Below are 23,058 nucleotides of genomic sequence, written 5' to 3'. Positions count from 1 at the left end.
TCTTTGTATTACGCGCTTATGGGCTCAAGATATGTACGCTGACAATATACATCCAAGAGGTCACGCAGTGAGTGAAAGGGAAATTGTTTCGTGTTCATTGTCGCAATGCATCAAATATGGAAACAAATTGTTGTATAATCGACAAATTGAAGGTAAGGAGCTTCCAGACTTTAACGTTCTGTGAAAAAGAAGACGTAACTATAGCAGGCCCTTCAAAACCAGTACTGAATATCACTACGAACATAAAAAAGTGTGTAAGACATTTTAATGTAAAGAGTTATGAAAGTGAGTCGTGGCTGTGAGGTTGTAAGACTTTAAACAAACTGTTTTACTTGTCTTGTCTTCTCTTTCCTAATGAAAAGTCCGTTTGAAATACCAATGGCTATGAAGATTTAAATAATGTTTATAAGGCAGCCAAGAAACGTAACTATTTTTGTAACCATATAATATTTGAAAAAAAACGACTAAAATGTTCGGGGAAACTCCAAGGAGAGCCACCGGCATAACTCGGTCGGCTAAGGTGCTTGCTTGCTGATCCAGAGTTGCAATCGGACGTGGGTTCGATTCCCGCTTGCGCTGATTACCTGGTTGGGATTTTTCCGAGGTTTTCCCCAACCGTAAGGTAAATGTCAGGTAATCTACCGCGAATCCTCGGCCTCATCTCGCCAAATATCATTTCACTATCACCAACTTCATCAACGCTAAATAACCTCATAGCTGATAGAGCGTCGTTATACAACCAAGTAAAAAAACTCCAAGGATAGTAAACGTGAGTTTATTAATTTTATTTTTACTGCATAGTCCTAAACTAAGTTTATTAAAACACTTTTCAGTGTGTCTATTATTTGTTGATGTTTTACTAGGTACGTAATATACTTGTAAATTTGTATTAGCAAGGAAGATATATGCAGTGTTTATACTACATGATACAATTGTATTCGATATATACGCTATGCTGGATACAGATATGGGATATTCCATTTTCCTACCATATTAACTGGGTTACGTACCCCTGTCTGAAAACCAGGCTACGGCACTGATGCTAACCACACATTACCCATAGTGTTGGATGATCGTCCACCTCTGCTGAGGCATGTGGACGTGAGGACAGCAGTAGACTAGGTCTTCATGGGCTGTTGCGCCAGGAACTATTATTATTATTATTATTATTATTATTATTATTATTATTATTATTATTATATTCTAAATGGTTATATCCTAAATACAAGGTGTGGCAGCGTTCACAGCATGTTTTGACTTGTGTTGTATGGTGATATAATGCAACAATTCGTATCAGTAGCATTCATTTGTCAATGACTACCATTTTGTTCAACATGGAAGTATGGACTGCAGAGCAATGTGCTCCTACTGTAGACACCTATTTCAAAAATGATTCTGCAATTGCTACACAACATTGCATACATTCAACAACACTTCAACTTAGGTCGTCATGCAAAAGTGCTGGATGCTCATACCACTGCGAAGTGGGCTAGAATCTAAAGTTAAAATTGTATATCTTAATAATGGAAAATGACAGAATTCCAGTACAAGTCTAAAATTTCTCATTTCGGGTTTGGTTTATTCCACTCTTTTATTGAATCACGCAATATAATGAAGATAAAGCATTATGGTAATGAAATAAGAGATTGATAACTTGTTGCGAGGATGAAAGTATTGTGATATCTTCTGACTGACCTATCTGAAGCATATCCAGAATTTCATCAGAGCACAACGTGAGTATCTGTCCCCCAGTCAGGTTTGTTTCTCTAACTCGTTCTGCCACATCTTCCATTTCCAGATCTTTCAACCAGCGTTTCACGTCCTCTGTACTCCAGTCCAGCAACTGCAAATAAACAAAACTACACTTCATCACCACCAAGTAAATACAGAATGTAAATCTCTATTAAGTATATTATAAAAATGAATCCACTACAATAAATAAGTTAAGCACTGATCTTAGCGCAACCTAGCCTAGTATTACTCAGGCCACTTTATTTATATGTTACAGTACTTCAGAAAATGCAAAATGCATTGCCTTATTCCTTAAATGTTTACCAGTAACTATAAATGCAGTGCATGGGAAACTGAATAATATATTTTTATAACATATTTTAGAAATCATTTACTTAATTTATTGTAAAACTACTAAATATCAGCTTTTGTCAGAATTTATATTGATACTTTACGTTGTACATGTTTTGCTACAAATCTGCAAAAGTGACGTACTCTCTTGGAATGACTACGGAGCCTGGTGGCCGCAATGGTCTTGAACACCAGTTGTTGGGGCAACTCCCACACAAGCAGACTCCCGTCCAGTGAGCCTGTAAGTGAAGTCGTTCCAATCTTTACAGACACAGCATATTCTGAAAGTTTCTTTCAACTACAAAATGCCCACCTAACATTGCAATAACCAATATTTCCAGATAGCTGAATATATTACGACACTGCTTACGTCCCTTTCGTCATTGCCAGCTTGGCATGGTGAGAGGGTTAAGTAGCGATGATGCATGGGGATGACTTGTTGCCAGTCAAAGGAGAGAAGTGAAAGTGAACTAACAGCAAAGAACAGAATGGACTCTTAACTACAGTGAAGGCAATACTTCTAGGGATGGAAATCCAATAAATTTCCTGCAAGTTTGGAAGCAGAGAGATGGCAGCCCATCACCAGTTACGAACACAATGAGGGGCCTTAATAGGCAATGGATTGATTGTTACATGACACGAAAGACAAGTATGAGGATAAGAGAGCTGATATTTTAGAGGAAATGATCTTAGCCATTTGGAATGTAAGGGGAATTATAAAAACTAATGGAAGAGATTTAAAGTCAGAGAAGATATTTGTCTGAATGAAGGTGGGGAGAGCAAGGGTGAATTGTTCAATAGTTGAGCAGTTTGGACTTTTTCCATTGCTAATTGTCAAAATTATAACACAGTGTTTCGAAAAGTTGAGCTCTCTTCGTCGTCAGGTGAAAACCTAGTGTGGGGATTGTTACGAACAGCTAGCCTGTCTGACTGATCGACAACCGTCAGGTCGGTGTGAGATATAAAGACGCAAAACCCGATGTCATAAGTTGTTGTAACGTGAAATATATAGAATAAAAAGAAAAATACTGTGCTTGTAACTAAACTATTATATGAAACAATAACACAAACAACAAGGAATAAAAGACACTAATAAATTAATCAACAGTGGAAATAGTGGAATGATGAAACAATAGGAAATAAATAAATGAGCGGGGAACCATTAAACTACTACTGCCATCTAGTGGTGGAAGAGTGTAATTAATAAGTGGGTACCAATTAACTGTTACTGCCATCTAGTGGTGCAGGGAAATAATTAAACTACTACTGCCTTCTAGTGGTGTTACTTCGTGCATTTTTCTTGAATTTTCTTGATATTCTGTTTGACTTGGGTTGGCTAATAGCGTAATCTCAGAAACTCTTATGTGCGTCTTCCTTGTACTTTCCCTGAACCAGAGAATGCTCGGTTTGTAAGACGGAGATGTTATCCCACTTTATTCTGTGCCAGATTCAAAGCTATGTTGGGCTATTCTGGATTTGTCTATGAGGCACTGTTTGAAATTGTATTTATGTTTTTTGATTCTTGTGGACAGGGATATGCTAGCCTCCCCTACGTACACACGAATGCATTCACAAGGAATGTTGTAAATGCAGTCTCTGGTGTCTGCGGGATCTGACTTCGGTTTGTTGTTGTACAAGACTTGGTGGAGTGTATTCTCTGATTTGAAGACAGCTCTGATATTGTATTTCTTAGAAATTATCTTGAAAGCACACTTAAATGCCATCGAACCCGCAACCTCGACCACAGAAGGCCAGCACTATACAGACTATGCTACCCAGGCCGACTACTTTAAATATAATTTAAATGTAATTTCCTTCCATAGTTACGAGTATTTAAGATTTTTCCCCAACATAACAAACATACCTCCTGGATATTTGTCATATTCTTACATTGGAGTCCTCTATTTATATGAATGGTCACTCTGATCTCCTTGTTATATGCAACCTGTAATTCATCATAAAATTTCTTTCTTTATTCTACTCTCCCATTTTTATTGAATTTGGTATTCCCAAGAAACTAGTTCGATTAATTAAAATGTGCCTCAGTGAAACATACAGCAGAGTCCGTATAGGTCAGTTTCTATCTGATGCTTTTCCAATTCACTGCGGGCTAAAGCAGGGAGATGCACTATCATCTTTACTTTTTAACTTCGCTCTAGAATATCCATTAGGAAAGTTCAGGATAACAGGCAGGGTTTGGAATTGAACGGGTTACATCAGCTTCTTGTCTATGCGGATGACGTGAATATGTTAGGAGAAAACCCACAAACGATTCGGGAAAACACGGAAATTTTACTTGAAGCAAGTAAAGCGATCAGTTTGGAAGTAAATCCCAAAAAGACAAAGTATATGATTATGTCTCGTGACCAGAATATTGTACGAAATGGAAATATAAAAATTGGAGATTTATCTTTCGAAGAGGTGGAAAAATTCAAATATCTTGGAGCAACAGTAACAAATATAAATGATACTCGGGAGGAAATTAAACGCAGAATAAATATGGGAAATGCGTGTTATTATTCGGTTGAGAAGCTTTTATCATCTAGTCTGCTGTCAAAAAATCTGAAAGTTAGAATTTATAAAACAGTTATATTACCGGTTGTTCTGTATGGTTGTGAAACTTGGACTCTCACTCTGAGAGAGGAACATAGGTTAAGGGTGTTTGAGAATAAGGTGCTTAGGAAAATATTTGGGGCTAAGCGGGATGAAGTTACAGGAGAATGGAGAAAGTTACACAACACAGAACTGCACGCATTGTATTCTTCACCTGACATAATTAGGAACATTAAATCCAGATGTTTGAGATGGGCAGGACATGTAGCACGTATGGGCGAATCCGAAATGCATATAGAGTGTTAGTTGGGAGACTGGAGGGAAAAAGACCTTTGGGGAGGCCGAGACGTAGATGGGAGGATAATATTAAAATGGATTTGAGGGAGGTGGGATATGATGATAGAGACTGGATTAATCTTGCACAGGATAGGGACTGATGGCGGGCTTATGTGAGGGCGGCAATGAACCTTTGGGTTCCTTAAAAGCCATTTGTAAGTAAGTATTCTACTCTCCCTCTTTTTGGAACATAAACAGGATTTGTAGTTAAAATTCTGTTAAAGAAAGTGTAGTGTAATGCTTTTTTTTTCAATTACTGTTTACAATAGCTGCTATTCTACTCGCAGTTTCCTTTTTTTAATGATTAAATACCGGTCACCAGGTTGAAAACCTACATATTATATTTACAAATGATAACTTGCTATTTTAAATAATATTTCTTCGGTTATATAAAGAGGTTTTTACCCTATATGACTATTCAATTGGTTTGAATGTCTATGAAAATAGTAACGTAATATACTAATCCATGCGGAAAATATCTGTGGTCCCATGTTAGGTGGGCCAGTATGTTAGCAGAAAGGCGATTATCAAAGAAAAGTTAATACTAGGCTTCGGACAATGACGAATATCACGTTGAAACTAGTCAGCTAGGTAATTTTTCTAATATTAACACAGTAAAAAAGTTATAAAGTTAATCAGTGCAAAAATTATAATATGCACGCATGCATAAATAAGGTTAACAAAGTCTAATAAATATGGATCCTAAAATGAATTCGTCAGAAATATGAGTAGGCCTATTTGTTCACCAACATCATAGGAGATATTCAATGTGATTTCCATTAAAAAGGAGCATTCAGTATTCCAAGAGGGATACGGCAGTATTCATCAAAACAAGAAAAAAAAAAGTTAAATAAACATGAGTCCTAAAATTTGTATCTTCCGAAATATGAGTACTTGTTCATCAACATCATAGGAGATGCTCAATGTGATTTCCATTCACTGCAATGTGCCCTTCTGCCCCACATCTTAGGGAATCAGTATAATTATTTAGTCCTGATAGTCGCCAGAGATGTGCGCCTGGGTCAGGTGAGTCCATTTAGTTACGCCAAGGGGTGTTTGGGTTAGTTACTCGCTTGCCTTCAGAGCGATTGGATGTTATGTGCGCGGTAGAGCGGTATGTTTCTAGTACAATTAAGCTGTACTGCATTCCTTTACCGACCACTCGCCCTTATCTTTACTCTAGAGCTCTCCTCACTACTCCTATTACTTCCCCTCTTTCGCATCACTGAGCTGTCAGGACTAAATAATCGGTCTGTACCTTTTTGTTTACTGCATTTCTGATGTGATACGATATACTTAATAAGAGAGAAGTAAAGAGCTCACATTAGAAGATATGCTATTCTTATAATACCACTTTCAAAGCCCTTGTTTCATATAACATTTAATTTTAGGATCCATATTTATTACCAGAGACCGGAAGTTTAGGCATTATGAATCATTAAAATAGGCAGGCAAAAAGGCATTATAAATAGCTAAAATAGGCAGGCAAAAAGGCATTATAAATAGCTAAAATACGCAATAAAAGGCAATTACAAAAACCTTGCACTTTCCACAAAGGGATTTCGGCAGCAAGAAAAGCTTTACATAAGTCGAATGAAAATTGAGATTTTCGACTCGATGTTGCAATTACTGTTGGAAGCAAAGAAATCTTCTTCCCAGTAGCCTTGGAAAGTGCATTTTTGTGTTTGTTTGTACTGATATGTTGCGATATGAAATATTTAGCTAGCTACAACAACATCGCTACAACAATGAAAACTGAAAGAAAAATAACCGTTAAAAATAACTTTAGACCTGCACTCATTGTTGCCTTGTCAAATAAACACAAGCGATAATTAAAACACTTACTGTTATACATTTTTGCACGGCAGCACTCATTGTTGCAAAGAGAATATGAACTGACTGAAAGACAATAATATACATTCGATGAAGTCACTTTCATTGTAGTGGTTATAGAAATAAATTAAAATATACCTGTAGGCAATTTTTAATAATAAATTAATAAATAATAGATAAATAATCAAATAAGGCAAAAAAAGGATTTATTTTGTAAATTAGGCATTTATATTAAAAAAGGCAGAAAAGGGCAACATAAAACTGTGATGTTTCAATCACAAAGGTATAATTCGTACAGATTTACTTTCAAAATGAAGATAGATTTAACACATTTAAAATGGCATTCTGCCAAATTTCCAATCTCTGTTTATTACACTTTTTTTCTTGTTTTGTGATTACTATCTCCTCTCCGAATACTTTTTCTTTTAACGGAAATCACATTGAGCATATCCTACGATGTTGATGAACAAGTACTTGTATCTCAGAATATATTACAGGTAATTTTAGGACCTTTATTTGTTAAATTAATTTTTTTTATGAATACTGCTACCTCTCAAAATATTGATTTTGTGTGTGTGTGTGTGTGAATAAAAAAAAATTTGAGTTCTGTTTGAAAAATTCAGGATAGTGACAATTTAAATCAGTAAAAGAGGTCGTTCAATGATTGCCATATTTCAGTCTACATGTCTAAAAAAAAAAAAAAAAAAAAAAAACATTTTCTCGTTACCTACCAGTTGCCAGAAGAGAGGAATCACCGGAGAAGGCACATGCTGTGACCATGCTGTCGTCATTCTCCAGAACGTGGACGCATTCCCCTGAATACTGCATCACAGACAACCAAAACATCACTTTTATACATATGAAGGGAAAAAAATTTCCTTACTTTCTTTAAGTCAAGAAAAAAACTGTTTAAATTTCTTATTTCGAAAGCTTCAGTAATGACAAAGAATATATTATGTTAGTTGGTACATTAGTCATTGGCAAGACCCATCTTCAATGCTATCGAAAGTTAAGCGTCTTCTGTAGGTTTGGATAATGAGCCATTACCAAGTGTCAATGAAATAATCCTTTGGACAGAGTTTCATTGAGACACGAATGTTTCAGTTTTAGAAATTTGGTCAATACTGAATTAAGGCCTCATTACAGTCTAATTTAGGATATAAATGTTCTGGTAATCAGATCATTAATGTTTTGAACAGAGTTCCATTAAGCTATAAATGTTTTATTTATTCTTTGTACACAGTTTCAATGACAAGTAAATGCTTGTTTTGAAATTTGGACCAACACTGAAAGTTTTTATAGTGACTAGTCAAAGATGCTGTATCAACTGCGAGGAATTAATGGCAGTGAGACGGTATTTTGGCAATTCGCCATTGATTACCTGACATTTGCCTTATAGTAGGGGAAGACTTCGGAAAAACCCAAACAGGTAAATAAACCCAAGTGGGATTCGAACCCACGCCCAAGCACAGCCTCGGATCAGGAGATCGGGCTTCTTGCCTCTGAGTTAGCAAGTGCCTAAACATTACATGTTACTGAATTAGTTCTTCAGAAAAAGTTTGAGATAAGTACAAATGTTTTAATTCTGAACGAGGGAAAGTATCCTATATCTCTGAATTAATGGTTTTGGTACAATTATATTATAACAAAAATGTTTTGTTTTAGAAATTCGGCCATTATTCTATGTTACTCATTTAATTGTATGGGCATGTTCTACAGAATACCGCGAGACGCAAATTAAAACTGTTAGTGACTCATATGGATATTAGTGAATGCTCACCACGTTCCAGAGTCTTATAGTCTTGTCAGTTGCAGTGGATGCCAGGATCTCCCCTGTCAGGGGTGTGAATCGCACACACATAACATTGCCACCATGTCCAGCCAGTTGACGCCATAATATACATTCTGCATCAACATCCTCACTTGGCTGTGTTGAGATGTACCAAAGCTTTACCAATGAGTCATTGCCACATGTGGCCAGCAAGTAGCGGTACATGTTGTTGCTGGCATGCTTCGTTGCTGCAAAAGGTGTGTTCAGAAGGAGTTCAGTAAGGAATGGAGACCATTATAAAAATTAAATTATATAAAGACTTCAGTTAAGATACAATTCTATTCAAGTTAATTCTACATAACAATTCAGCATATATTAAAGCAGAATTCTTCAATATTTCTCAAGTTCTCAGTAGGAAGTTCTACTTATACAGAATGTTCCAAGAGGAAAGATCAGTATTCTGGAAGATCATAGTATTGGTCACTTTTAATAAAAAATTCATTTGAATATCGCCCCCTGCAAGGCAAAGTATAATAATAATAATAATAATAATAATAATAATAATAATAATAATAATGGCTTTATTTAACCTGGCAGAGTTAAGGCCGTAAGGCCTTCTCTTACACTCAACCAGGATTGAAACTTGCTTACACAGTTCAACATAAAGCTGTATCGGAATTAAGTAATTACATACTGGTACAATTTAGGTACATAATGAGAACAAAAGAGGTAGTTACATAAAAATTTAACTCATAAAATAAAAATAAACATTGTGAAATACTTATTAATGTTGTTGGAATCAAATACGAATCACATAAAAACAGAAGCCGATAATTCAATAAAAAAATGTACACAGTAAAAATATACATATTGGCGTTAAGTGATAAATAAACACGATTTAGATAATAAAAATAAGAAACAATAAAAATAAATACAGTGGAACAAATTCCATTAAATATTTGCAACGCGTTAGGTCTGGCAACTCATCATAAGATATTTTTCTAATTTACAGATCTTTATTGAGTCTATTAATACAGTCACTTAGTCTATCAGGACTGGCGGAAATGTATAATTGAACGTCATCTGCATAAATATATCTGCAATATTTAAATGACTTGGCGATATCGTTAATATAGAGACAGAAAAGCAATGGAACCAATACCGAACCCTTGGGAAATCCTGACTCTACTGTCTGCCAGGAGGAGAACCGATTATTAAAGACAACATGCTGCTGGCGGCCAGTGAGGTAGGAGTGCATCCAGGTGATAACGCTGTCAGAAAAATTTAACACTCGAAGTTTAGTTAATAGTAGATCCATGTCAACAGAGTCAAATGCTTTGCTATAATCCAAGTAAGTACTATTTTGTTAACTTTACAGGAGAGACAGTTAAGATACTTACGAGGCGCGTCTATAAAGTAACTTTCCCGCTCGTCCCACAGCTAGCAAACCATATGTTGCACAAAGCGACTGTATGTACTTGACAGAGTAATGTCCTGGCATGGCGCATGCGCTAGCGGAACTTCCCGAGTGCTTTCAGTAACTTCATTGCAGTGGTTGAAGATGGACGCTCCTATTCCAGCTCCCACCGCGTGTGAAGTGCAGTCAACGATAAAGTTTTTGAATGCACAGGGCATAGCGCCGATTGAAATTTATCGTCAGCTGTGCCAGGTCTATGGACCTAACGTCATGAGCAAGCAGATGATGCGTTGCTCCACAAGGTCGTCTGTGATGATGGTTGGCTTCCCACTGCGCTCCTCGTTATGCAAGTTTTGGCGTTCTGCTGAAAATTGTTTACAGCAGCAATGCACCATCTGCTTGCTCATGACGTTAGGCCCATAGACCTGGCACAGCTGACGATCAATTTCAATCGGTGCTATGCCCTGTGCATTCAAAAACGTTATCACTGATCGCATTTCACACGCGGAAGAAGCTGGAATAGGAGCGTCCATCTTCAACCATATGTTTGTAAACATATGTCTTATGTCTTGAGTGTTGTACACTGTTTTCGATGGCAGAAAGAGAAAACGAGAACACATATAGGTCATTTATTATCTCGTGAAACCAAATACTTCTGTGCTCCATAGCTCATAGAAAGAACCTTCCCAGTCCACTTCTTTTCCCTCAACTGCAGGTAGGTTTCACGAGATACCAAATGGTCTGTAAGTTGCATATCATTGGCTACACTATGTAATATAGAATCATTATAGTGTGTAATACCAGTAGTGCCTTCTGTGGGCGAGAAATCGCAGCTCTGTACACCCAGATCATGTGCATCCTCCTGTGTCAACATGCACTGCTCCGAGCATGGTGCCACACTCCACAGCTTCATGTGGCCATCAGAGCAGGCTGTGACCAGATACTGACTGTCAGGTGTGAAAGCTGCTGCTGCAATGGCATCGTTGTGTCCTTCCACCACCCTGAAGCAGACAGCAGAGGAAGCAATGATGTCTTATTATTCGAAACATCTTCTTTGAAATATTTCAACCTTTTCTTATCTGGAGGAATCAGGTTTCCGGAAACTCTCGCATAAAAATTGTCTACTGCACATGGTACGTTTGCGTAACCAGCAGACTGTATTTTGCTGAAAAGCACCCCCATGGACTACTGTCTCTGTCAACTTGCTTCTGTATGTTACTGAACATTATTTACTTACTTACGGCTTTTAGAGAACTCGAAGGTTTATTTCTGCCCTCACATAAGCCCACCATTGGTCCCTATCCTGAGCATGATTAATCCAGTCTCTACCATCATATCCCACCTCTCTCAAATCCTTTTTAATATTATTATCCTCCCATCTACGTCTCGGCCTCCCCAAAGATCTTATTTCCTCCGACCTCCCAACTAACACTCTATATGCATTTCTGGATTCGCTCTAAGTGCTACATGCCCAGCCCATCTCAAACGTCTGAATTTAATGTTCCTAATTATGTCTCGTAAAGAATGCAATGCGTGAAGTTCTGCACTGTGTAACTTTCTCCATTCCCCTGCAACTTCATTCCTCTTAGCTCCAAATATTTTCCTAAGCACCTTATTCTCAAACACCCTTAACCTCTGTTCCTCTCTCAAAATGATAGTCCAAGCTTCACAATCATACAGAACAACCAGTAATATAACTGTTTTATAAATTCTAACTTTTTAGCTATTTTGAGAGCAGACTGGATGATAAAAGCTTCTCAACTGAATAATAACAAGCATTTCCCATATTTATTCTGAATTTAATTTCCTCCCGAGTGCCATTTATATTTGTTACTGTTGCTCCAAGATTATTTACTAATTATTTTATAATGAAGTGAAAGACTAAAATTCTATACTGAGATTTGCAATAATTTGATGAATAGTAAATATTACTCGAACTTCACAGAATTTGACCTATAACAATAGCCATAATCGTGCTACTCACATGAGTTGCTCCATGGTGTGAGTGCTCCAGACAAAGGCCTTCTCGTCGTCTCCTGCTGTCACCAGTAGATGGCCGTCAGGGGAGAAGCGGCAAGTGCGGACCCCAGAACCACTCACTTGGAAACTCGGACGTCCTCTTCTGCCGCTCTATATCAAGATATAACAATAATATAAAGATTTCTTACCACTTACCACTGATCTATGCTCGAATATTAATGACGATTTTTTTTTCACGAAAGACCATCTACTTCAGTGTAGTGCTCTCAACAAGGATAGACAAGTGGCAAAATACATCTCCAATTTTGGGAAGCTAGAGGAAAAATGGTGTAGAAACCAAGATTTCGGTCATTAGAAAAAAGAAGACTATCTTAATTTTCTGAATTCGGTCATTAGAAAAAAGAAGAAGACTATCTTTATTTTCTGAATTTGTAGAATAGATATTAGCAGTGTTATGTACATATATATCACCAACACGTTTAAATAACTGTAAGTCCAGGGCGTTTATAAAGTCCCGATCTATTTCTGTGAAATATTACAGAAGGTGTGACTGTCAACATGTTTACTATAAAGAAAAGAACTACAATTGTGAGCGCATAATTACACAGATTGACCTATGAGCAAGTTAGAGTAGCCTTTAGGTACGTATGAACTGAACAAAATTTTGAAGATATACTGCACTAGCTAACTTGCAAACAACATAAATGTCATTCAATTAGTTTCATTACAAAATATGTTTTTCAAGCTAACTGAAACTCTCTATATAAATAATTTTAAAAACTTTAAAAACAAATAAACTAAAATTCTTACCCCAGCATCCCAAAGAATAGTGGATCCATCTAGAGAGCAAGATGCCAACAGTTCTCCACTGGGGGAGAATTCCACCTGGTTAATACCATAGCGATGTCCTTCCATTGGAGAGCTTTCTGACTCCTCGAATCTGCCCTCATCATTGCGTACCCATAGGCGCACCATCTTGTCACTATAAAAAAAATAAGAGCTATGTGATAAATAAATAAATGAATTAATGATTAAATAAGTAAATAAACAAATAAATAAATAAATGAATAAGTGAATGAATGAATCAATAAATGATAAAATAAATAAACAAACCAGGAAATAAATAAATAGATAAATAAATAAATAATCCACTTACAAATTCTGACATCAACATGGGGACTGCTAAGAAAAATCTTGCTTTTCAATCCAATGAATTTATACGTATCTGTTAATACAATTTTACATGGTTAAAATTGAAAAATTTTAAATACACATTTTGCTACACACTCCAGCAATATACTGAAATTACTGGCAAACAATGTGAGTGATATTAGACATTGAAAATAATCATGATAAATGTGCACATATGTTGTCAAGGAAGTAAATTTCCTATCATGTGCCCAAATGCTTGTTAAATTACTTTAATCTAGCACATTATTCACATTAATATTTCATTGGGTTATGTAGATGTTTATCTTGATTAGTATCTTATTATGAGCCCTCGCAAAACGAATGTAATTCTGAGGAGGGTTATTATTTCAAGGACCTTGTTCTTTGATTAAAAAAAAATAAGTTTATATGTTAGGTGTTGTTCTGAATAATCACAAGCAATATATCTAAGCTTGTGAAGTGGTGGGACATATGCTTCAATATCGGTGGGAACTATGTAGAAAAATAGACGACTAATGCTCCTTTCTCTCCACATTATTTTGTATATCGTCAATAAAGTTTCATGCAGATGGTAACTAGGGAAACTTATTTTCTGACTATTCTTCGTACTACTGTATATCTCTGATCTATGCTTTGAGGCAACGCTGGTATGCTGAGTGCCTGTTGTCATAGTAGGTTAATTCAAGGGCACGGTACTATCTCAATAATTTCAATGCCAATCTTTCGATTTTTATTTTGTAACACTGGCTGAATATGATGCAATTGATGAATACAACACTGATTGGAGGATAGCAATGGCCGAGGAAGCTTTTAATAGAAAAAGAAGCATCTTCTGCAGACCTCTGGGAAAAGAACTAAGGAAGAGACTAGTGAAGTGTTTTGTATGGAGTGTGGCATTGTATGGGGCAAAAACATGGACATTATGGCGAAGTGAAGAGAAGCGAATAGAAGCATTTGAAATGTGGATATGGAGAAGAATGGAAGGTATGAAGTGGACAGACAGAATAAGAAATGAAGCTGTGTTGGAAAGAGTGGGTGACGAAAGAATGATGCTGAAACTGGTCAGGAAGAGGAAAAGGAATTGGATGGGTCACTGGCTGAGAAGAAACTGTCTATTGAAGGATGCAGTGGAAGGAATGGTAAATGGGAGAAGAGTTTGGGGTAGATGATGATATCAGATGAAGACGACATTAAGATATATGGGTCATATGAAGAGACAAAAAGGAAGGAAGAAAATAGAAAAGACTGGAGAAATCTGAGTCTGCAGTGAAAGACCTGCCCTTGGGCAGAACACTAAATGAATGAATGAACACTGATTAAAAATATGCCTTTGATGAGTACTGACCCTGAACCTGATGCAAGGAGGACACTGCTGTGAAAGGCACATGTGTTCACTGTACCTCCATGCTCCTCCAACCTCTGCAACACCTTCACAGTGTTCTCATCGACCTCTGCTTGTTTAACTACTTCTTGTTCTTGCAGATTGCAGCACTGTACAAGGGAACAAAAATTAAGTTCGACATAGTTTTTTTTATAGTTTATACCAATTAATTGTGACCAGTTACAGAGTGGTTACAATGCTTCCATTTGAATTCAAATCTGTCAAAAAGGAATATATTAAAATTCCTTTCAAAGAAAAATAAATCTACTAGAGATCCAATGTCATATATTTATCACATACGACGACTCTGCTAATCTAAAAATTGACGAATTTTATTTCTGAGGTGGGGGCACTTATAGAGCAGAGGCGAGAAATGGCTGGCAGATTTTCGTCTGGTGTAGAACTTTTTTTTACCTGTCACAAATGCATATGAGTCCTCCAGCTTTAAAACGAGGCCCTGATAAAGGTTTTTACCACTCTCATATGTCATCCACCGCCCTTATGGTGGTTTGAACCCACAAACTTCGGATTCAGTGAGGAGCACGGTAATCTCAGAACCAACAATGGTAATCTAAGGAAAGGAGTTATCTAAAAGACATGCTGTATTTCACGTTATTAAAGACAGTTGTGTCTGCAAATGAATTCACTCTGAAATATACCAGTTCTATTGCTTGAAACATGTCAACTATATTGTGTGAGACCTTCACGATTGTTAGATTTAATATAACTTTTGAATGTTTCAGTCATATGATATAATGGAAAGTTTTTATCGTCGCAAAATTGCTTATTGCTTCCAAATGCTGTGCCACATGCAAATTATATCTTCAAAATAACCTTTCAGTTATAAAAACTAAATATATGATATTCTCTGTCAAAAAATGCAGAGAGAAACGGAAAACTGAGTTGTACCTCTCCATTGTTATTGCCGAAGTGACTTAAGGCACTGCATGGTTTCACCAGCTCAGAGTCTACACTCAGGTTCCCTCCTAGATTCCAAACCATCACAGACTTGTCATTTGAACCTGAACACAACAAGAAACAGACATTTTTAATTCAGAATAACAGGATTTATTTTATTTAATTTCGAGATATTAAAATGCAGTATTTTTACAACCTTCTTTTTACTTTCTTTCCGTTAATACAGTTTCTAATGCGAAGGTTTTCCAACAGCCTTCTTGCCTCGCAGTACGTCATTGATGATTTTACTGCTGTTCTAAAGCTCTGCAGGGTTGTATTTCCACCTATCCATAATGGAGTTCTTATCCTTACAAAGAGACCATTTTTGTGATTTTTATATTTGTGCACTGTCAAACAAACATGCCCTATACTTATTCATTTCTTGAAAGCCAGTATCTGATAAAGGTTACTTCAGCATTATATATTAAATTTATTTGATGATAATATTTGTTTCGTAATTTCGTGTTCAAAATTTATATTTATGCGAGTGGGAAGACACTGCAGAGTTTTATATCCCTATAATTTATGACCCTTTTTCTTGCTACCCTTCTCTCATATTCTTATTAATACCATTTTTTGTTTTTGTTTCTGCAGTAAACTTCAATTTTTTTCTTAACGGAATTCTAGATGAGATAATTTATTTCTGTAACAAAACTTAACAAAAAAAAAAAACAACGAAATAACAAAACAAGTTAAGCTATTTTTGTCACTCCTTACAATTATTTATAGTAAACTCTTGAATTTTCATTGTATATATGGAACTTTACAAAAGATACTAGAAAAAAAAAACCATAACTACAAAATAATGATGGCACAAATGTTGTTATAAAGTCATGTGTTATACAAGTTGCTATAATGTCCGTGAAATGGCGAAATCAGTAACACCATATCGATAATTAACTATAAATTTTCTACTTGAAGGGAAATAAAACAGAATGGCAAACAACATTAACAGAATTGAAGGTCACAAATCTGCCAAATAAGCATCGAAACATTATGCCAGTAAACAAAGAGATGTCGAAAGACAATCTTCCAATTACAATAAGAGCGAAAGAGATCCAGTAGATAAAATTCCCAATGTAATTAATGAAGAGAACACTGATGCTGAGTGAAACAACAGATTTTATGTTGTGCTGAAGTTTCGCCTATTTTGATTATGAGAGATTTCCAAGATGAAGCAAATTAATTTTCAATGGCACACATGAACATACAATTTAAAATGACATACTTTATTTGACAGCCACTTAAGTTAAAAATACTGTCTTATTCCACGAGATCATATGCGATAATGAAATAATGACGTGGTAAGAATTGCAGAATCAAAGTATCCAAAGAAATGTATCCTATAGATGCTTTGTTCTTAGACGAGATTATGTCAGATAACTACGTGAGCTGTAGCAATGTGGATTTTGCAATATGCATGAGTTGTTTAAAAAGTTTGTGAAATATCTGATGAATGAAACATTAATGTTACTTTAAATATAGTATAGCACTTGTATTGTCCCGAATCTAGTACGACCTCGAATGTAATAGACCACAAATTTTCAGATGTTCTATATGGAAAACTAAAATACATCAATACAGTAAGGCCTTTACTTCGAAAATATTTACAAATTTAAAGTTATTTTCAAGTTTTCAGTTCTAGCCACCAAGATGGTTCAGTGCTAGAGTGCTGGGCTTATAAGCCAAGCAGCCTGGGTTCAAATCCTGCTCTTCCCCGAATTTATAACTTGTGTTGGACAAGCCTATGGTTCAAGCAACACAGGAGTTTTCTTTGGGTACTCCAGTTCCCTTGTGACATCTCAAAAATTCTCCATCATCATTCATTACGAATAAAATATGAACCCACCACCTGTGGCGCACTCTGAATAGTCTCTGATGAACTACGTGGTTTATGCTTCTCGACATTAGCGACATCTATGGCTGCTTGTAGAGTCAGGAGGAATAATGACAAGTTGAGGGCTCTGCAATTGAGGAAAAAGTGCAGTTTCTGTTCTTAGCGACATCCTCTTCTGGTTATTATTTTGTCATTGTCATCTTCTCTTCCTCATCCTCTTCCTATAGCCTCATCTTTCGAACTGCAACTGCATTCTTCTTGAGAATGGTAATCCTTCCACGAAATGTCATCTTCACTGCCATCCATGTTATTAGAAACAGCACTCTTTGAAATTCTTGAAAATTTACTCACTGTTAATTTTACTCCATGCTGTAGGCTAACTGCCTACTGGGCAAACAATTGCACACTTGGTTTTTCAACTTGCCAATTGGGATCAAGGACATTAAACAATCATCCTGTAGACTTCTTTTACGACTGAAAAGGGCTATGCCGTGATTATAATTGGAGTAGGGTTTTCACACAGTTCTCTTTATGCCAAAAAAGTATGTTTGAACCAATATGGTACCGGTATTTACTGCACAGTAGTGGCAAAAAAAAAAAAAAGACCGACCCTTGTAGCTGATTTCAGAGCCTTGTTCACTCCAGAGCACGACAGACTGGTAACTAAGACTTTCGTGGTTCGAATCCTGCCTGGGAAGGGAACTTTTTTTTGTTCCTTATTCAAATTTATTTCCAATACTTTTCGATTGCTGGTAAAATTCATGTTCTGGGAATAATAAGTTAATTAAGTAGTAAAATATCGCTGCAATCGAAAAGTAATGGGAATAAATTTGAATAAGGAACAAAAAAAAGTTTCCTTCCCAGGCAGGATTCGAACCACGAAAGTCTTAGTTACCAGTCTGTCGTGCTCTGAGTGAACAAGGCTCTGAAATCAGCTACAAGGGTCAGTCCGGTTTTTTTTTGCCACTACTGTACATTGTTAGTGATGTTAGCCTACTGATTTGTTTTTTGATTACTACAGTTGGTCTGTTGGTATTTTGACATATCCACTACTGTATAAATATTATACCGCCAATGGAGAGCTGAACTGCATTACTGAATTCTGTACTTCATTTGGGAAAAATAATTTACAGCCATTCCGGGCAAGCTGGCAATTCCAATGAAAAAGTCTTTTACAGAAATATTTTTTTTATTATTAGTGTAAGACACAGACAAGGCTTAAATTTAAATATTCTAATGTTTTATTTTTTAAAGGGGAATATTTTACAAGTTTTAGGGGCACTGAATCTAAGTGGTCTTGGTTGGGTAATAGGTAACTGATTCGTTTTCCTAAAGTTTGCAGCATTTACTCATAGAGAGATCAGCTGCTAATGTTGGGGAGTCGGATCTCCAGGTTAGAGGGAACACCAAACTTCAGACAAAACAATACTACATTCATAGTAAAGTCGCGATATAACCATTATCAAAGAAACTATAAATAAAATAAAATAAAAAAAACTGATAGCTGACAGCAGACTCCACTTTTCGTTAGATCTCCCTGTATTATGCTGCCCTCGTCATAAATACAAAAAATGTACTGAAGAAAAAAAGGCCTTTTTTCTCGAGAGAAGTTGTTCCTGTTTAAAAAAACGCGAGACTATTTATAAGAATGGAGTGGCAATGACAGTACTCAGCGAAATTGGTGGAATGCCTACAGAACATTCACCACATAGTCTAGTACTTAATAAAATCTGTTTTTGTAAGTTACTGAACGTTATTTATATAGGAGAATTCTGTTTCCTTCCTTAATAAAAATAACAATAGAGACTAAGGGCAGGACAAGATAGTGTCGAACCTGAAGCCAAGAGTGAGCTGTCTCGTGAAAAAGCGCAGCTTGTGACGTATCTGGAATGACCCTCCAGAACAGCTACACAGTTTCCATTCACCTGAAAAGAGAAATGCTAAGGTTAGAGGTGATTTCGAAACGTCTCTGGAGATGTAAAATTTCCGAGAAAAATCTTTTGAAGAATATTGTGAATAATATTCTTGCAAATATCCTCAAAAACCATAGAATAATTTAGATTAATTCATGTACAGTAGTCATTTTGGACAATATTTGGCGCAGTAACAATTTTTACATTTCAAGAGTTAAATGGAATGACTATAAACACAAAATGAGAACGTTTAACAAACTTGAGTAATTACTGAATATTTTTTTTTTTTATATTTCGTCCAAACAAAACTAGCAGTTTTTAAATGAAATTTATTGTAAGAAATGAAATTAGAGTTCTAAAATGAAAACCATAACAAGGTGATAATTAGCGGATTCCAGAGAATCGTAGGCAGTGAAAACTGATATTTCACTTACAGAAAATGTAGTACAATAGGCTGTATGTCTAAAGAAATTTGTTTCTCCTTTCAAGGAATTTAATATTTTATCTGAGATTAGCACCTCACTTCATCCAAAGTGGAAATGTTATGAATGAAACATAAACCTCCACATTAACTGCACAAGAACTTCGAGAAGCGTTCACTTAAATTATTACAGACGTAGCAAAAATGACGAATCTTTAACTCGCACTGGTTTACTTCTTTGCAATTAAATAATCCAGTATTTTAATAATGTGTAAAGTTAACCTTTGAAAAAAAAAAAGGTGATGATCATAACAAGAAGAAGAACAAAAACAAGAAGAAGAAGAACAACAACAACAACAATAATAATAATAATAATAATAATAATAATAATAATAATAATAATAATAGCTTTCCAAGCTACGAAAGGTCTTTGCTGCTGAAGTGATAATAAATTGTCCATTTCGAATCTTGCGTACACTACTTTTAATACTTGAATATAATTAATTGATTATAGCGGACTTACTCGTGTTAATTATGTAAGTTTGTGCGGCTTACAGCTGTTTCGGTGCTGCACACACCATCCTCAGAGCCTACTAGATCTCGGCGTTATCTCGAACTTCTCTGCCTGTTATGTGGGTGCGTTTGATTGTTGAAAGGTGTTGAAAAGTGGAGTCAAATAGTGTGTGTGTACTGAAATTGATCTGTGTGTTGAGAATTTGATCGGGGTGTGTTTTAGTGTGTTTGTATATTTCGTATTGTTCTAGTGTGTTGAGTTTTTGGTTCTTGGGTTGTATGTGTAGGATTTCCATGTTACTGTATGTATGGTTAGCGTCGGTTATGTGATTGGTGTATGTAGATTATTGTGTCCTCTGGTTATTGCTTTAATGTGTTCTTTGTAGCGTGTTTGGAATGATCTGCCTGTCTGTCCTATGTAGAACTTATTGCAACTATTACATGTGAGTTTGTATACACCTGTGTGGTCTTACAACCCAAGAACCAAAAACTCAACATACTAGAAAAATACGAAATATACAAACACACTCTGATCAAATTCTCAACACACAGATCAATTTCAGTACACACACACTATTTGACTCCACTTTTCAACACCTTTCAACAATCAAACGCACCCACATAACAGGCAGAGAAGTTCGAGATGACGCCGAGATCTAGTAGGCTCTGAGGATGGTGTGTGAAGCACCGAAACTGCTGTAAGCCACACAAACTTACATAATTAACACGAGTAAGTCCGCTATTTAATCAATTAATAATAAATTGTCATTGTTCTCTGTCTGTACAGGTCTTCCTTCCACTCACAAACTTTTAACGTTCTTATGTCTTTTTCTAAGTTATCTAAAGATCGAGGTCTTGGTCTTCCTAGTAGCCTTAATTTTGTTTCCTTCTTGGGCCCTTACTATACGTCCTATCCATTTTAGTGTTTTAGCTTTGACTTTTGTAGACCTAACAATGTTGGGTTCCTTGTGGAGGGAGGTAAACTTCTCTGTTTATTAATCTTCTCCATTCTAAACTGATTGAGTCAAATGTTGCACCAAATATTTTCCTAAAAAACTGTACGTCCAAAAATCTGTCCAAGTTTCATAAACATAAGCCAGTATAGGAACAATCAGCGAATTGTATATTTGCAAGTTTACTTTTCTTGAAATTAATTTATTCTTCAAAATGTTAATAAAGCATAACATCGATTTACATTCTGAATTCTAATGCCAATTTCTTCTTTTACAATGTTAATTAAATTTATTTGTGTTCCTAAATATTTAAAATTATCAGCTTTTTCAAATGTATTTGTGGTTAATGTAATGATGTTTTAAACACACCAGGACTGACCACTGCAAGTAACACATATATGGAAATGACAATATACCTTCATTATTGGGAGTTAATATATAGTTAATAAATTAAAAATTTAAGACTATGAAGTACAAAATATACCATAATAAAGGAGTTCTCAATAATTTTATTCTCAGATATACTCTAGGATATTCTCAGATTATTTTCATTCACAGAAACGTTTTCAGGAAAATGTTCTTGTTCTCAAAACATTCTCTTGAGAACAACCTGGACTCACAATTCTGGCTAATCCAATACATAGAGTTTTATGCCTTAGTTTGGCATGACTGATCAGCTAACTGATTAGTTGGTTGACTAGTGGCCAACAGATTGGTTTGTTCACTAAGTGCTTGACTGACTAGTTGATTAAGTTAACTGTTTTTTCACAAATAGATTAATGAATTGATTGATTAATTACCTTACTGCTTCGTTGGCATTTGGTAGATAACATTTCAACAGGCCAGTTCAAAAGACAACAACTCAAAATATAGGATGCTATTCATAGACATTTCGCAGCACGCGCTACGAGTGTACTAAGCTAGCCCCAGCTATCCACTGGTTACTAGTACAGAATTCAAATCATATCCTATCGCTAACACTGGTTTATGAATACCAAAAACGCTGATCATCCACCAGAAGCCCGCGCCAAATGTCTATGAATAATGGCCCTTAAAGTTTTGATAGAACTGAATTTTAAAGCTTCATATTTCTGTGAAAAATCCAATTAACATTATTCTAATTTGAAACATCATTAACAGAGTAAAAAGTAATTTCAATGACCCTTGGTTTTTTTTACAGAAACATGAAACTTTAATATACAGGTTTCTTAAAACTTCAAATTTTGAGTTATTTTCCTTTTGAACTGGCACGTCGATTTGGCCTAATGGATTTAAACCGTTAGGCTTCAATTCTTTTTTAATGATGTGGAGAATTCAATTTCTGAGACAGATGCAGAATTTTATTATCCCTTATAGGGAAGAGATGTATTTTAAAGAAACGAACACAAGACTCTTACCTCCCAGACTCGAACAGTCTTGTCCAGGCTCGATGAGGCCAGGTAGTTGCCACCTGGTGAGAAGCGAACACACATGAGTGCTGAAGTGTGGCCTTCCAAGCACTGATGCAAGGTTATGTCGCATGGAGTGGTGTCTAGATGCTTCACATACTTGCCCACCACCACATGCCACAGCTTTACTTCGTTGTCATTGCCACATGTCGCCAGTAGATATCGATGGCTTAGTGAGCCATCATCATCTGCAACACAAAGGAAGGAACTGTGAGCAACTGTTGTGTATGAAATAATACAAGGATAGGGAACAAAGCTCTTTAAGATGGGTCAAAAGAACTATGAAAGTTCGCAAGTTATCTAGACGAGTGTTATCAAACTTTTTGATGATGAGGCCCCCTTTTCCTCACTTTACTTTAGTGCGCCTCCCTGGTCTAAGATCTAGAGTAAACAGTGATTCTCGAACGGAGAACCAAAGAGAAGTTAAGGGATGAAATGGGTGAAGTTTGTATTTTCTACATTTTTTAAACTAGATAGTTGTTTTTTTTTCTCT

At 36.0% G+C, this 23,058-nt stretch overlaps 1 protein-coding gene across 1 annotated transcript in view; it reads right to left on the bottom strand.

Annotated features, from left to right (window-relative positions):
* Positions 1-23,058, bottom strand: part of LOC138705880 (WD repeat, SAM and U-box domain-containing protein 1-like) — a 41,961-nt gene that overhangs the window by 4,097 nt on the left and 14,806 nt on the right. Inside the window, exons 6-16 of the mRNA XM_069834602.1 lie at positions 22,515-22,753; positions 19,152-19,242; positions 15,433-15,545; positions 14,488-14,633; positions 12,783-12,954; positions 11,977-12,122; positions 10,794-10,993; positions 8,585-8,823; positions 7,536-7,626; positions 2,227-2,321; positions 1,696-1,843 (exon numbers count right to left, since the gene is read on the bottom strand). Of these exons, the coding sequence (XP_069690703.1) occupies positions 1,696-1,843; positions 2,227-2,321; positions 7,536-7,626; positions 8,585-8,823; positions 10,794-10,993; positions 11,977-12,122; positions 12,783-12,954; positions 14,488-14,633; positions 15,433-15,545; positions 19,152-19,242; positions 22,515-22,753 (1,680 nt within the window). The remainder of the gene's footprint in view (positions 1-1,695; positions 1,844-2,226; positions 2,322-7,535; positions 7,627-8,584; positions 8,824-10,793; positions 10,994-11,976; positions 12,123-12,782; positions 12,955-14,487; positions 14,634-15,432; positions 15,546-19,151; positions 19,243-22,514; positions 22,754-23,058) is intronic.

This window comes from Periplaneta americana, chromosome 1 (genome assembly GCF_040183065.1).
Source record: "Periplaneta americana isolate PAMFEO1 chromosome 1, P.americana_PAMFEO1_priV1, whole genome shotgun sequence".
Lineage (NCBI taxonomy): Eukaryota > Metazoa > Arthropoda > Insecta > Blattodea > Blattidae > Periplaneta > Periplaneta americana.
The sequence above is the reverse complement of the archived record's forward strand: the minus strand, read 5'-3'. Positions and strand labels throughout refer to the sequence as shown.